Below are 16,306 nucleotides of genomic sequence, written 5' to 3' on the forward strand. Positions count from 1 at the left end.
TAATGGAATTGAAGCCTGATACAAAAAGTAGAGAAATATGTACAGGAATTCACAGCCCAGAAGGAAAGGGGATCTCAGCAGGAGCCAGTGGAACCCTGGCTATTTTATATAGCTAATTTTGAGACAAGTCATATTTAGCACAAAAGCAATTATAGCACAAGTAACACTTCCCTCTTCTGGCTCCCAAATAAAAAGACGTCGTCAGTAACATTGTAATCATTCTTCAGGGGAGCAGGAATACCTAAGGTGGTCCCAAACATTGACACAAATTTTGATCACAGGATAGCATGTATCTGAAGACTGCCATGATGGCAGCACTGATAATTCCAGAAATGGGGACTGTGACAAACCAGGCCATAAAAATGTTACGAAAGAGACGCCAGTCAACAGCCTTCTTGGACCGGAGCCAGCCAACAGATACAACAGAGCCCACCTAAAAGAGAAACAGACCAAGGAAACAGGTTATTAAAGTGCCAATGGTATTCTGGTATTTTGGCAAAGAGACACCTGAAACTGTTTGGGCAAGGAGCCCCAGACCCCTGGACAAGAACAAGTCCATGAAAGCTGGTTTACAACAGGTTAAGAAGATGGGAAAATGAAGGCAATTTGAAAATCCAACCATAATCTATACTAACGGTAGTAAAAGGACACAAGAACTATTTCTTTTCCCCTTCTAAGCTACTAGAATTTAATGAATAAACACTACTTTTAATAACAAATTGAGTTGTAAGTCTTCCAAAGATTATTTGCAGAGTGGCTGATTTTAAACCTAATAAATGACTGCCTGGAGACACATGTGGTAGCAAACAGATGACTCGGCAGGATCCACAATGGACCAACATAAATCCTTTTAAGAAAACTAGTTTCTTCCTTTTCCTATAATTATTATATTGTCATTAAACAATCTTAAGATTTGTTTAGTTTCTCAGTATTTCAATCCTGAGAGGCCCTGAATATATGCGTTCTGTAAATAAACAGCCTTGCCAACATTCTGGCAAGCCTCGCAAACTTGTTAGAACCAGGCCTTAAGCCACCACCAATGGCAGCAGAAACCCACCTGGTCAGAATTAAAGCACCCGCCAGTTTCTAAGCATACACCCATCCTGCCCCGAATGGCTGGCCGGGCGCCGTGGCTCACACATGTAATCCTAGCACTTTGGGAGGCCAACACAGGTCAATCACCTGAGGTCAGGAATTTATTACCAGCCTGGCCAACATGGTGAAACCCTGTCTCTACTAAAAATACAAAAATTAGCCAGGCATGGTGGCGGGCACCTGTAATCTCAGCTATTTGGGAGGCTGAGACTCAAGAATCATTTGCACCTGGGAGGCGGAGGCTGCAATGAGCCAAGATCGCACTACTGGACCACAGTCTGGGGGACAAAGCAAGACTCTGACTCATAAATAAATAAACAAATAAATAATGGTGTCAAGTAAAAATGACTCGAGATTTTTTAAAAAATTACTATAAAACCACTACAATGAGGGATGGCTAGGTAACAAAGGAAGAGGTTAGTAACCAAAAATTATAGCAAGCTCCACATAAAAGAATGTTTCTATTATTTGGGGAGAATATCTATTTAATTGCTTAAGAACAGACACGAGAAATCGTATAGTGTAAGCCTTTATTCTTGTAATCGCTTGCCCTAAACTTGTGAACTCTTCAAGACTCCAATTACACAAAACTTTCTAAATCAAATATCAGAGAAGTAAATTTTAAACCCTACCTATTAGAAGAACCATTTGAAAAACACACATTGACATTACACTTACTTTACAATGTGTTGTACTGATCGGAAGGCCAATATTTGATGCAATCACCACAGTGAGGGCAGATGCCAGTTCAATACTGAAGCCACTACAGATACAAAAGGATTGTCGTCAGGAATTCAGTTTGACTTTTTTGAGAAGCTAACACTGCTTCTCAAGTTAACACAGTCCTGCTTTGTTCTACTCAGTCACAAAACCTCCACTGACATCTTTATTTGCTATAACCCCAAGATCCATCTTATTTAAATCAAGCCATGGGATGCCCAGTTTCCTTATTCTAAGGTTTCAAGTTTCATGTTTATCTGGAAGTCCTTTTTTTTTTTCTTTGAGATGGAGTCTCACTCTGTCACCCAGGCTGGAGTGCAGTGGCGCAATCTCGGCTCACCGCAACCTCCACCTCCTGGGTTCATGCAATTCTCCTGCTTCAGTCTCCTGAGTAGCTGGCATTACAGGCACGCGCCACCATGCCTGGCTAATTTTTGTATTTTCAGTAGAGACAGGGTTTCACCATGTTGGTCAGGCTGGACTCCTGACCTCATGACCCACCCGCCTCAGCCTCCCAAAGTACTGGGATTACAGGCATGAGCCACCACGCCTGGCCCTGGCAGCCCATTATTAAATAAAATTTGCACTTTTGTTTTGAAGGTTTGGTAAACATGACTCTTAGCTCCCAAATAAAGACAAATAAAACGCAAGTATACATAACTATCCACTCTTAGCACACACAGCTTTCTCAGAAAAGTCATTTTCTTCAGAGACCACTGGAGCTGAATGGATAAAATGTCTAACCGAAATGTTTAAGATGGAGACAAGTAAAATCTAAAAAGAACACACTGACAATAAGAACATCAGGAACTTAAACAAACTTGGTTACTTTAGAGATTCGTTAGCACTTGACAGCATTACATCTCTGAAGAAAATGGGTACTGACCTCTGTAAGGCCTACTCCACCTACTTACCTAGAGGGTGTGATCGGTGTCAGATCCTTCCCCATGGTCTGGATTACTCTCCTTCCCCAAACCCACAGACCAATACAGATACCAACACCACCATACAGTAGAAGCCATATTGGTGTTGCCACTTTTGAAGAAACATCTCCTGTGTCATAAACCAAATATAAAGCAACCAGAGGCCCAATGGCATTGCTGGAAGAAACAAAGAGGGCAGAAGTAATTTTTCAGGCAGAACTACATCTTGGCAAGATCCAATTTGCTGAATGACATACCAGGTTATCTAAAGCACGGCTTTCAAGCAAAAGGGCTTTTCTTTCCAAGGACATAAATGGAACCCAACATACACAAAAGAAAAATAAGCACAGCTCTGATGGAGAGAGTGCCATGCAAATGGCGGCCTCCTTCTTCCTACAGGTAGCTTAAAGCAACTCTCAGGTTCCAATAAACAGTTTACAAACCAAACTACAAAATCATTCTGTATGAAAAGCTTTCAAGTTTTTCATCTTACATCCCACAATTCACTACCAAAGAACTGGATCTCATCCTAATAGGCAAAAGCCTTCTCTGTGAAAGATACCTGATCATCTATAGAAATAAAGTTAAAAACATTCTTTGTAATTCCTCTGAAGAGTAAAACGGTACTGTCTTAAGTCAATGACTGCTATTACCTCATTCTATTTGTATTATTCAGGGTCCCATAAGTGCTAGGAGTACCACTATCACAAGCACAGGCTTATGAAAAGGATAAATGGTTTAAAAATAGAGTTAACAACACTAAGATCAATGTCAACTCACCTTACATCATTGCCACCATGGGCAAATGAACCAAAGCAGGCTGTAAGGATCTGCAGGAATTGGAAGAGGAAAGACACTTCAGGCTTATCCTGATCATACCATTCTTCTAGAGAGCTGCTGCTTCCTTTTCTGTCACCTAGACCCATCTCTGCCTTGACACTCATGTCTATCTCAGATGCAGAGTGAAGGTCTGACACAGCATTGCAGTAACTGGTATAACTGTCCATTCGAATTCGCTTCTTGGAGTCGGCATTAGGCCATGTCAGCTTCTCCATTTCTTCGCCCTTCTGTTCACCTTCTTTGGCACGGAATGAATCCAGAGGCATGCCACATATTGCCATAGTATAGGAAGTATAGCTATTATTGCGCCTTAAGGGTTTGTCACCAGAGTCTCCCATGCAATCTCCCACCTTGGCAAGATGTAACTTATGAAGCAGCTCTTTGTACAAGCCAGAATCTTTATGCACAGTGTGATACTGGTAGTGGCCACTGGAGTTTATTTGGTTGCTGACGGCTTGACTGAACTGGACAAGGTTCCCATTAGGCAACCGCACTGCACCTAGTCAAGATCACCAAGGTGACATTCAATACAAAAAGCAACAAATCCAAACAGTAAGCCTCCCCACCACTGCAGACAACAAAGTGAAACCAGGAATTCCAACTCACCATTCACGGTGCTATCTATGCTGGTTTCCTCCTTCAAGTCCACACTGGGAAGCCTTTCTCGCTCTGGAGCTTCCTCCAAATCTCCAAGTTTGAATGAGACTGTTCTCTCTTCCACCACAGCCTGGAGAGGCACACTGGCAGACCCTACCTCAGAAACAGGATTCCTGTTTTCAATATCACTGACAGACAACTTTGTTTCTTCATGGTCTTCTTTCAAGCTATTCTTTTTTTCCATTAAGGGGCTTTCAGATGGACTAGACTTTATTTCTCCTAGGAAAAAAAAGGTTTTTTTGGTTTGGTTGTGGCCACACTATCTTGTTCCACAGCTCCTTTCCTCCATCCCCAAAAAACCCATCTCAAAACAACAATGTATGTGACCTTCAGGAACATTTTTCCTGCCTGCTTTATCATTTGCCAGCAACTCTCACTTGGGAACAACCAGCAATGCAGAACACCCTATGTCAGGGGTCCCAAACATTTTCTGTAAATATTTTAGGTTTTATGGGCTTCTGTAGCACATTCGTGTTATGTTTTTATTTTTACAAACCTTTACACATATAAGAACCCTTCTTAGCTCCCTGGGACCCATTCTGCAGTGGAAAGTAGCTCAATCACTGGGGTGATAATCTGAAACTGAAAATCTGAACTATACCCAATTCTATTCTTTTTAAAAGAGGATTCTCTCCAATTTCAGTCCAACAATTCAAGCTAAGTGGCATAGCTCAATGCAGGGAACCAAAGATGACAACTTTAATTTCCACCTCTATGAAACAGAGAGGTGTGCCTTACGGCTCTAAATCCCATAGGCAGACCACAGTATCTCTTGCCTATCTCTCATGCCAGTGCTCAGTATGCTGACCTATCCATTCAGGCATCTCAGTCAAACTACAGACTGACTGACAGAAAGCAAGACTTGTCTCATCTCCTCCCAGAGAGGGAAAATGAGGTCAGACAGTCCTGAAAGCCTGGTTCCCACCATGCACTTGGCATAGCCAGACTAGCATAGAACCTCTTGGAGGCTCCTCCGTTCAGCTGCGGTGACGCAGCATTCTTCCTAATGCTTCTGCAGTCTGTGCATCCCTTAGCTTCAAAAGGATAAACTTCAAATGGCTAGCCCAGCCTTCACATAGATGAAAGGGACAGAAAATGATTCTTTTAAGAAAAAAAATACAAGATTTTAAGTAAGTTTGATACTAACCAAAATTTACTCAGTATTTAATAACATGTGTGTTGTCATGCCCTAAATGATTCCTTCACATGACACTTGAAAATGTTTACTTCTAGAATCTGTGTTACAATTCTAGCAGAAACACAATGTATGTTTGTATATGTATTTGTATTACATACTGAAATACAATGTCTATACGTACTCTAGCCCATATACAACATGTACACATTAGACTTAGCTTTGCGTGTCTGAATCTGAAGTTACACACAGAAGTAGTTGGGGCAAATGTTTCCTCTATGAAAATATCTTGTACCTACCCCTTATTTTTCATTAAGGTATGTATCCTTATATTTCTCAGTAAATGTAGGGTATGATTTCTCTATTTATCTATCATGTCACTGGCAACTGACCAAGGAACACTAAAATAAAAATTAACATCTCTACAGCATAGGCTGAATACTCTTTATCACTAGGTCTTAGGTCATGTAGTCTATTTAAGAACACAGTTTGGGCAACAAACCCATATTCTCAAATTTCTCTTTAAAATCTCTTATTTTGCCAATCTATCCTAATAGATTTTTACAGGTAACAAAACAAAAAAGAAATAAGCACAACATTAGTAGTTAAACTTTTCTGCTATAACTTATTACTTACGTTCAATTTTTCTCTTCATCCTGGGACATACAAAGAACCAGACGATAAGGGCACAGAAAACTGCACATCCCACCGAGATGAGGATGGTACCCCACAGAGGAAGTTTGTCAAAGCCCAGCACTAGGAGATAAAATGGTGCATCTTGAAAACCCCAGGGCAACAGCCCCCTGCAATAATGTGTAAACCCTCCTCTGGGGACTAAGGGGTTCCCCAAGCCAGCCCAACACCCTTGACAGCTGCTGCCAGATTTAAGTGCACAGGGTTTACTGTGCTAGTGCCTATACAAATTTGGGAGAAAAACTCAATGATCATCCGAAAACCCACGCCAGCCTGGCCCACCTGAACACCTGCGAGACTCAAGGGTCCTATGCGTCTCAACATACTAGCCTTTTTCCTTTCTCCACTTTAGAAGATAGTAAGGATCATTACATGCTAAGGACCTGTGACTAGCTATGAAAAAGAAGAGTGTTCCACTCCCTAGCTCGTAATCATAACTGCCACATATTCCACTACCACCTACAAGCTTATTTTAATGTCACAAGAATGATGTCTCAGTAGTCACATTTGTCATGCTGACATAATTCTGTGTAAAAGTGATTACATCCATTGTACCGGCCTTCAGTAAAGATTATCTCCTTGAAAGCCGTATCAAAACAAGATACAAGAAACAAAAATACCTATCAAAAGTCAGTAATTTAAAGAATAGCTTTAAAAGTTTTGTCTTTCAGCCGGGCACAGTGGCTCATGTCTGTAATCCCAGCACTTTGGGAGGCCAAGGCAAGTAGATCACCTAAGGTCAGGAGTTTGAGACCAGCCTGGCCAACATGGCAAAGCCCTTCTCTACTAAAAATACAAAAAAATTTAGCCAGGTATGGTGGTGCACACCTGTAGTCCCAGCTACTCAGGAGGCTGAGGTGGGAGAATCGCTTGAACCTGGGGGCGGAGGTTGCAATGAGCTGAGATTGTCCAGCCTGGACTTTGTCTCAAAAAAAAAAAAAAAGGTTTTGTCTTTCACAAAAAGGAAAATTTAGTGGTAATTTCACTAACAAGTCTTATCTTAAAAAAAGAGACTTCCCTAGCAACACTTTCCATGTGGTTTAAGAATGAGCAGTATTAGTCATGATTTTATTGTCACCTACATGCCAGTAGGCTCCAAACCATTAGCCTGTACTAAAGACAGAAGCAAAGCACTGGCCGGGCGCAGTGGCTCGTGCCTGTAATCCCAGCACCTTGGGAGGCCAAGGTGGGCGGAACACCTGAGGTCAGGAGTTCGCTTCTCCTCACCAGTACATAAGAGTTCGGCATATCCTAAGAATAGTATTTTCTTAAAGTTGTCTGTTTTGTTCCTGATTATTCCAAGAATAAAAGCAAGATTAAAAATACTTAGCTCCATCTAACAAAATGCACACACACAATTGTGAATCTAAAATAAGATTTTAAAAAAATGAAAACATTTAGTTAACTCCAAGGTCAGCAACTACTTAGTGAGGTTTAAGAGGCAAGTCACAACCCATTAGTCAAAACTGAAATCATTTCAGTGGGCCACACAAATGTTTAAAAAAAAAAAACTAAAGAGAATTCGAAAATATGGGTGTATAGCACATAGCAAGTATAAGGCGGCTTCGTAACACTATTCCAGTTATCTTTCTCTCTATATACATACACATGTATCCCGTATGTCTTCCAGTGGTTCACAGTATAAAGAATAAAAGTCACTGCCTATGTAGTCACAGACCATCAGGGCCAAATGAGCCTAGATTCCAAAACTGTACTGTCCTGCAAGTTACAAGTTAGCAATCTTTTGTAGTTGCTAAATTAAACTTGTTGCACCATAATTTAATCCATGCCTTGCCTTAGTCCCAAACATGAAAGTAATCAACATTTCCACCTTTATATTCTCACAAATTATTTTTCCTCTTAGCTGCATGAATTTCTTCTTCCAAGTGCACTTAGAGCAGGTGGTAAACATCCCAACTCTTCTCATTCAAGCAGATTCACGGAAGTTTAGTACTTAGAAACAATGGTATCTCCACTTGGGACAGAAAAATGAGAATATCCAGCAAACCAGTCCTAAACGACTGATTACTGAAGACCAGATATTACTAATGACTTCAGTAGTCGAGGTCAGTATTAATTCCAGCATTTTTAGCATAGACAGGAGAAAGGGAAGGAGAAGGTCATATTATCGTGGATCCTGTGAAGACTAAAGAGGAAAGGTCTGTAGTGATTTAGAATCTGAGCAGGTCTCTTTGGTTGAAAAGCTATCTAGGTTAACTCAGCGTACACTAGCCTGCAGCCTTCTGAAATGGGCGCAGGCCAGCCACCTTCTAGGAGATTTCAGCCCTGTAAAGCAAAAAGGGGTAAATTGGGCATTTAATGCAAGTTTTGTAAACAACTTTATATTCACATTTAAATGCTTTGATATGTACTTACATGGTGCTCCGGTATACATGATGGAAAAGAGGTTTATTCCAACTGTGCAGGCATAGAAAACTGGCAAAGCTCGCAAACCATTAGGAACTGGATCTGCCTGTAAAACATCATTAAGATCAATATCTTAAAAGCTATAAAAGTTAACCCATTTCCACAGAATCTTGTAACAGGGTAGGTTTGGGAATTATAGTGCCAGTTTAACTGTCCCTCCAGAGTAGTTTCCAAGGCCAGCTGGGTTTTTCCTGCATTTGCTCCTGGAATTGTTCCTATGAAGGTCAATTCCAACTTCTGTTTGGTTTTTTTTTTTTTTTTTTTTTTTTTTTTCATAACAAGGCTACCTGTACCAGTGATGATAACCTCCTGAAAAAACGATTTCAATAGCCACATTCTAAGGTACCCAAAAAGCCCTAATATAAACTTGAGCACATGACTGAGGATAGGCTATACTCTACTTTTGCAAGAGATGTCAAGAAACAGACTATGTTAGGATGCTGCTTACCTGACCACTTCATACCTTCAAAGACTAAAAGTACAACATGCAGACTATACCTACAGCAACCATCTTATCTAAACATCTGACAAAGATGCCAATGCTTTACCAAATTCCAATGATAAAAACTGATTGCGCACAAGGTCATCCACTCACTCAACAGACTGCGTGCCAAGCACTATTCTGGGCATTGAAGTATAGGAGGGAATGAGACCAAGTTCCTGTTCTCATAGAACTGACACTCGTGGCCAGGCGCAGTGGCTCAGACCTGTGATCCCAGCACTTTGGGAGGCTGAAGCAGGCAGACCACAAGGTCAGGAGATCGAGACCATCCTGGCCAACATGGTGAAATCCTGTCTCTACTAAAAATACAAAAAATTAGCTGGGCATGGTTGTGCACATCTGTAACTCCAGCTACTCAGGAGGCTGAGGCAGGAGAATCGCTTGAACCCAGGAGGCAGAGGTAAGCCGAGATCGCACCACTGCACTCCAGCCCTGGTGACAGAGCAAGACTCTGGGAGGACACTGCTGCACTGAGCTACAATTAGGCCATCAAATTTCAGCCTGGGTGACAGGGCAAGATTTTGCTTCTTAAAAGAAAAAAATGCCAGGTGTGGTGGCTCAAGCCTGTAATTCCAGCACTTTGAGAGGCTGAAGAGGGTGGACCATCTCAGGTCAGGAGCTCGAGACCAGCCTGGCCAACATGGCGAAACCCCATCTCTATTAAAAATACAAATACAAACAAACAAACAAAACTAGCCAGGCGTGGTGGCAGGCATCGGTAATCCCAGCTACTCAGGAAGCTGAGGCAGGAGAATTGCTTGAGCCCTGGAGGCAGAAGTTGCAGTGAGCCGAGACAGTGCACAGCATTCCAGCCTGGGTGACAGAGCAAGACTCCATTTCAAAGAAAAAAAGCTCTAAAAAACCCAACCCAAGACTCCCACGCTGCAAAACTAAAACCCTTTAGTGTTCTAAAGACATTATGTGGGGACTTCTCTACAGATTTTCAAAGACTATTTCATAATATAGGGTTATCTATAAATCAAACTGTAATTGACTCATCAGAAGTAGCAACCTGCGTATTTATTATCCTGTACAGTATAGCCCAATTAAGTATTCCCTGAGGTAAAAAAAATCTGAGGTATTCTATATACAAAGTAGTTGGGGATGGGGTAGGGAATGAATGACACTACTATACCAAGTTTATTATGAAATACAGGTTCATAGTTAAAAAAAAAAATGTCAAAAGTTCCAAAGAGTCTAGGAAAAAGGTACAACAAGAAAGGTCTCTCATCATTGTACAGATCCACCTAACACACAAGTAAAACTTCACTTGGAAATGATATGAATGCCTGATCATCTAGTCATGTGGGATGGGAAAGAAGGTCTTCACATAACCCCCATCTTCACCAGAATAGTTCACTATTACATATTGGATATTCTGTTTTTGTCTAAAGAAAAGGGAAGATAACCTAAATACATTTCTCCTAATAAATGAGAATGCCAAAAGCCCTGTTTTCTTTGACTAGAATTTAAAAATATTCAACAGGAGCACTGAGGAGTATCCCTTCTGTACAATGCCAGTCCTTAACAGAAGCACCTCACCTCCATTCTGTCTGTTCCTACCAGATTACCAACATGTTTGGAGCAAACATTCAGAGAATAGAAAATGTTTAAAATGAAAGTTTTTGAAATAAAAAGATGTACTTTTAATCTTAATTTTCAAGATAGACTTTTAAGAGTTGGAATGTATCTTAATGGTCAAATATTCAGATTTTAGCAGTTAGGATCCCCAAAGCTTACCAGTCTATTTTCTTGAAATGTAACTCCTAAAAAGAAGCAGAAAGTCACACTCACCTGAAAACTCCTGTTACAGAGGAACTGGCCTGAAAGAGTGTATGTGCATGCACACGCAGAGTGGGGGAAGATCCTCAAAGTCAATATTGTTTTATTTATTTATTTTTTTGAGATGGAGTCGAGATCTATCCAGATCAGCCAGGCTGGAGTGCAGTGGCTTAATCTCAGCTCACTGCAACCTCCGCCTCCCTGGTTCAAGCAATTCTCCTGCCTCAACCTCGAGTAGCTGGGACTACAGGTGCCCGCCACCACACCCAGCTAAGTTTTGGTATTTTAGTAGAGACAGAGTTGGCCAGTATGTTTCTAACTCCTGACCTCATGATCTGCCTGCCTCAGCCTCCCAAAGTGCTGGGATTACAGGAGTGAGCCATCGCACCCGGTCCATCAATATTGCTTTAAACACTATGCGCATCATTCATCATTTGATCATACCCATTCCCATACCCACATGAAAAATATACAGTTAATACAAAAAATTAGCGGGGCTGCTCCCCAGTGTGGGCGACAGAGCAAGACTCCATGTCAAAAAAAACAAAAAACAAAAAACAAAATATACAGTTAAGAAATCAGTTACTATATCTAACTTCAGCTCTCAATAACAGCGTGGGGGTATGCATTCCTCAGATGAGAGGTTCTGGCCACCTGAGAATCCCTTTTTGCACCTCAGAGGACCATCATTCCCCCTCCGGGAAATAAGTTTGTTTTCTGGAGGTGAAACACACAAACCATCTCCAAAAACAAAATGATCTGTTACTCAATCATCAACAAAGGGCCAGTATAAACCTTGACAAAGCAGGAATTCACAACAGGAGATCCTACTAATGCTTCTGACTCTCTGCTAAGTAGCAGGATATAGGGTTCTAATACAAGTACTAAAAAAAACCTGGTCCATGACAGCCAGGCAGTGGCTCACGCCTATAAACCCAGCACTTTGGGAGGCTGAGGTGGGCAAATCATGAGGTCAAGAGATCGAGACCACCCTGGCCAACACAGTAAAGCCTTGTCTCTACTAAAAGTACAAAAATTAGCTGGGCATGGTGGCACAAGCCTGTAGTCTCAGCTACTTGAAGGCTGAGGCAGAATTACTTGAAGCCAGGAGGTGGAGGTTGCAGTGAGCCAATATTGCGCCACTGCACTCCAGCCTAGCGACAGAGCAAGACTCTGACTCAAAAAAAAAAAAAAAATCCAGTCCATGACTACTGGTGAGCCTCTAATTTAAGCATCCTAGTATCATAAACTATAGTTGTCGGGTGTAGGAAGGCAGGTACTTATTGTACCTGTCTGCTGAATGAAACAGAACCAAATCTAAGAGTCCATAAATATCAATGAACTGCTTACTCTCAAATTATACCAAACTAGAAATATTTCAAGTTTTCAAAGTGTTAAACTGCTATATTCTGCCAGATTCTGGCTATGGAAAATAGTGATTAGTGAATCACTTTTCTAGTCACAGAATTTCTATGGAGAAGACAAATCCTTCCCTAGGGAAGCTTAGAACTAGACCAGACAAGTAGGTCTGAATACATTCTTACCCGCCGGAATTTATGCTATCTCCCTTCACTCAGATTTCTACAGTTTAGGAACATTTTTAAGAACTTACAATGGATTGTTAAGAGCCATTCACCTTAGAAAAAGGACAACTTTGTTTCCTGAGAAAAATGCATTTATTCTTACTGTAACTCAGTCCTATGCCAACATAATCCCTTGTCTACATTTATTTTGAAGCCAGCATGACTTCTTGATAAAAGAAATGCTATTGGGTCACTTAAAAAGGATTTTCAAATGGACAGGAAATGAAATGGCTGCCTGAAAAAAAATTTTTTTTTTTTTTTTTTTGGCCAAAAACGACCTTTAACTGATTCTTTTCACCTATTCTGAGAAATTGGAATCAAGTCACTACGGGAGGCAGAGTCCACATCTAGAAGCTTATAAACTAGTTATGATAATCAGCATTGCAGAGACCCATTTAACTGGCAGCTTAATAAAAAAGCCACAGGGAATACTGACTTGAATTCCAAGCTTATACGTTGTATTAGCCTGTATATAATGGTGGTTCCAACAAACAATCTATATACAGTTATACAAAGCCACCCAAAATAAATTTCCGTATTTTTTTGCTCCCAGTTTCTCCTATTACTTGGCACATCATGGCATTCAATTTTTCCTCCCTGACTGCCCTCTTATATAAAATCTTGCTTCTTTCAGAGAACTCCACAACATACAAAAGGCACACAGAACAAAGAACTATTTTAACTTTCCAAGGCTGCATACCTATACACCAATCACATCTGCAAAAGTACCACAGGGTTTGAAATCAACTGGGTGTGATCCATGAAAGGTCTTCGTAAGGAAGAGAGTTACCTTATGGAGGATGAACGCACGAACTAGAAAGAATAAAATTCCAGACATAATTCCAGAAAGCAGTGGGGACACGAACCAAGACATCACTGGAATAGAACACATTAAGAAAAAATATCAAATAATGAAAATCAGAGACCAAAAGCTACTTTAAATGTTTAAGAGTTCAAAATTCTTTGGTCTGTCCCTCCACATGAGAACACATACTCCCATACCTAATGCCATGGTAACGTATGACAAAAACAAAAATTAAGACGCCATTCGAAAAATTAAACATACCAATTTTTATCAGTTCAGACCACTTGACACCCTTCTGCCCCTGTGCCACGAGGGAGAAACCAATGGTTGCACCCACAATACAATGGGTTCCAGAAATGGGGAGCTTCAAAAACGAAGCCACGAGTTGCCACACAGCAGAACCTGAAACAAAGTCAAGTTTTATTAAGTAAATGGCAAAATTCTATTATGTAAGTGGTGCATTCCGAAAGGTTAATCTGAAAGGTTAAGCACAAAAATGGAACCACCCATGATACAAATTTGCTCACCCACCAAGAAGAGGACAAAACAAAAAGAACTTACCGAACATAGCACTGACTGAGCCGGCCATCAGCCGCCCTTGGGTTGAGTTGTACATCTCCACGTCAATCAAGCCCTTCCGGATGGTTTCGCTCACTTTAGCCCCCAGTAAGACCGAGCCCACTGTTTCAAAGATGCTAGCTAGGATGCAGGCTTGCTTCAGGGTCACTACACCTGAGCCCACAGCTGTACCAAAAGAATTTGCTACATCATTGGCTCCCACGGAGAATGCCAAGACAAATGCAATAATGAAGCCCAGGATGAGCATCCATAGGCAGCCCACCAATGGACCAGAAGCTGTAATACTGGGAATCGGCGTTGCCATTCTCTAGAGTAGTGGTTCTTTAGTAAGAGAATTACTAAGCGGCTTTCAAGATGTGTAAACAGAATATGAGGTATCAAAAAATGCTATAATAAATAATATATATTATATAAAATTAAATACTGTAAACTACGGCACAGAAACCGAGCTGGGGAGTTACTGCTATACGTTGCGTATGGGCAGCTGTTGTCTGGGGTTTCTTTGGCTCAGGAAGGCTAAAAGCACGGAGCAGAATTCCATGGCGAAGAGAAAGGACCCAAGTTCATCCTGCGGGGAAGGGGGGAAATAACAATAGCTGCACGACCCTGGAGGGCCAGCAGGGCACCTGCTCTACCCACGCGCCCGGGGCCCCGCCGTGCACTCTACTGGCTACTCCAGACCCCATTCCCCCTAGACGCGCGAGACGGCGGGGCACGTGGCTCCGGGGCCTCCGCGCGCGCCCAGCCCGGCCCCCGCGCTGCCAGCCCGCGCGCGCCCTCAGCACGAAAACCGGAAAAGGGCTGTTCCCGCGCGCGCCGCCCAGGGACCGCCAAAAAGGCCCGCGGGCGGGCGGAGTGAAGGCGGCCAGCGGTGAAGCGAGAAGCCAGCCGCACCACCCACGCCGGCCGCCTCCGGCGCCACGGCGTCCGCGCCCAGCCCCAGGAAGAAGAAAGAGCCTTTACGAGGTGGCGCCACTACTCACCAGGGGAAAGGGAGGGCGGAGCGGGAGACGAGGAGATCGAGGCGGCGGCGGCTGGAGCCACGGGCACACGCGCCTGCGGTCGGCGAGCACACGGCCCGGGTCGGCGGCACCGGGGACAGCTCCACGGGACTTACAACTTATCCAGGAAGCAGCCGCAGGGCTCTCAGCAGCCGAGAAGAGGAAGCACGCAGCGAGCACCGGCAGCCATCACTCTAGCGGAGCACGCCACCGGCCCCTACTTATAGCCGGCGCCGCGACCCGCGTGACCTGCCGCGCCTCGCGCCGGCCCCGGAGCCCCGCCCCCGGCATGACGCAGCCCCCGCCGGCCCGGCGTGCCCAGCCTGGTGAGCCCGACGGTGGCGCTCATTGGCTTGGCCCGCGCTGGTGGCCACGCCCCCACCAGAGAGCCGGTCCACGTGGGGCGGGACAACCCCTCCCGGCGCCCTCATCCCGGAGTCTCCGTACTGTCTGGCCCCGCCGGCTGGTTACCGCCAGAGACCAAGGGGGGACCTCGCCGTGCCCCCGGAGGCCGTCATGGGGGGTTACAGAGGCTGCGACCAAGGTCATTCCTAGCTCCTTTCTCGGGGCTCCGGAAAGCCGTCCGCGCCTGAAGCCTCACTTTCAGCGCACGCATGACCTGCCGCGCCCGGTCGCCACACCCGTCCCGTCTGCCCGGTGACGCTGCGGGAGAGCTTGCGCCTTGGGGCCCCGGATCCAGTTCTGGCACGTTGTTGCACCTGTGACTTGTCCTTGGCCTGGCACTGTCCCTCGCCTGGGGGAAGTTGGGGGATGCTCACGTGGTCGCTTTGCTCCCGCAGTCATGCACTTGGGTGAAAACAGAAAGACTGAAGAGTCACGGGAACCAGCTTGTCTCCCCAGTTGTGGCGCAGAGCTGCAAGGATGGCTGTGGGTCATTAATTTCCCCGTGGCCGACCTGTGTTTGTAGCGCCGCAGCTGTGGCGAGGGGGAAGGACACTGCTTCGGATTCAAATTCTGACTCCTTGCTGCAGTGTGTCACCTTGAGCAAGTCCCAGATCTCTGACTGCGTTCTCGCAATTGTAAAATGTTACAATTTTACAATTGGCTGCCCACCTTGTGGCTGGAATTAAATGAATTAACGTGTGTGAATGTGGCTAGAACTCAGTAGATGTTCAAGAAAAGCTGATTTCCGCTTTGCTGTTACCGTGAATATGCTTGTTTTAGGATGTAGAAAAGGGTGGAAGGGGATGTTCATTGCAAATGAAAACTGCCTGTATCTTCGGGCTCTGATATAGTATAACTCTTCTTTTTTAGGAAGAAATCCTTATCTTTCCAACACTGAGGATGCCTCTGCCGAAAAGTAGAAAGGGAGGTGAGGAATTGGGGTGGGCCCTCACTGCTGCGCCTCAGGATCAGTAGGGTATAGCCCTTGGAGACCCGGACCTAAGGGAGGAGAGGTAGGGCTCTGCCCCTGGGAAGAAGTTACAGTGCCTTGTAAATAGAAATAGGAGATAGGAGGACCATCCATTTGTGTACAAATGGCATTGTTTCTGGCCTTATCTCTGAATGCTGGGGAAAGAGGTCAGAGATCCTAAAGTAAATC

General features: G+C 43.7%; 1 protein-coding gene across 1 annotated transcript; it reads right to left on the reverse strand.

Annotated features, from left to right (window-relative positions):
• On the reverse strand, positions 1-14,937 carry SLC20A1 (solute carrier family 20 member 1). The gene is made up of 11 exons (XM_017549812.2): positions 14,725-14,937; positions 13,724-14,309; positions 13,424-13,564; positions 13,148-13,233; positions 8,440-8,536; positions 6,007-6,126; positions 4,185-4,454; positions 3,519-4,077; positions 2,730-2,915; positions 1,774-1,858; positions 1-433 (listed from the first exon to the last, which is right to left on the reverse strand). Exons 2-11 carry the CDS (start codon positions 14,043-14,045, stop codon positions 242-244), a joined length of 2,058 nt encoding a protein of 685 aa, XP_017405301.1. The 5' UTR covers positions 14,046-14,309; positions 14,725-14,937; the 3' UTR covers positions 1-241.
• Between the last annotated feature and the right edge of the window lie 1,369 nt (positions 14,938-16,306).

The sequence above is a fragment of the Cebus imitator genome, unplaced genomic scaffold (assembly GCF_001604975.1).
Source record: "Cebus imitator isolate Cc_AM_T3 unplaced genomic scaffold, Cebus_imitator-1.0 Scaffold222, whole genome shotgun sequence".
Classification (NCBI taxonomy): Eukaryota; Metazoa; Chordata; class Mammalia; order Primates; family Cebidae; genus Cebus; species Cebus imitator.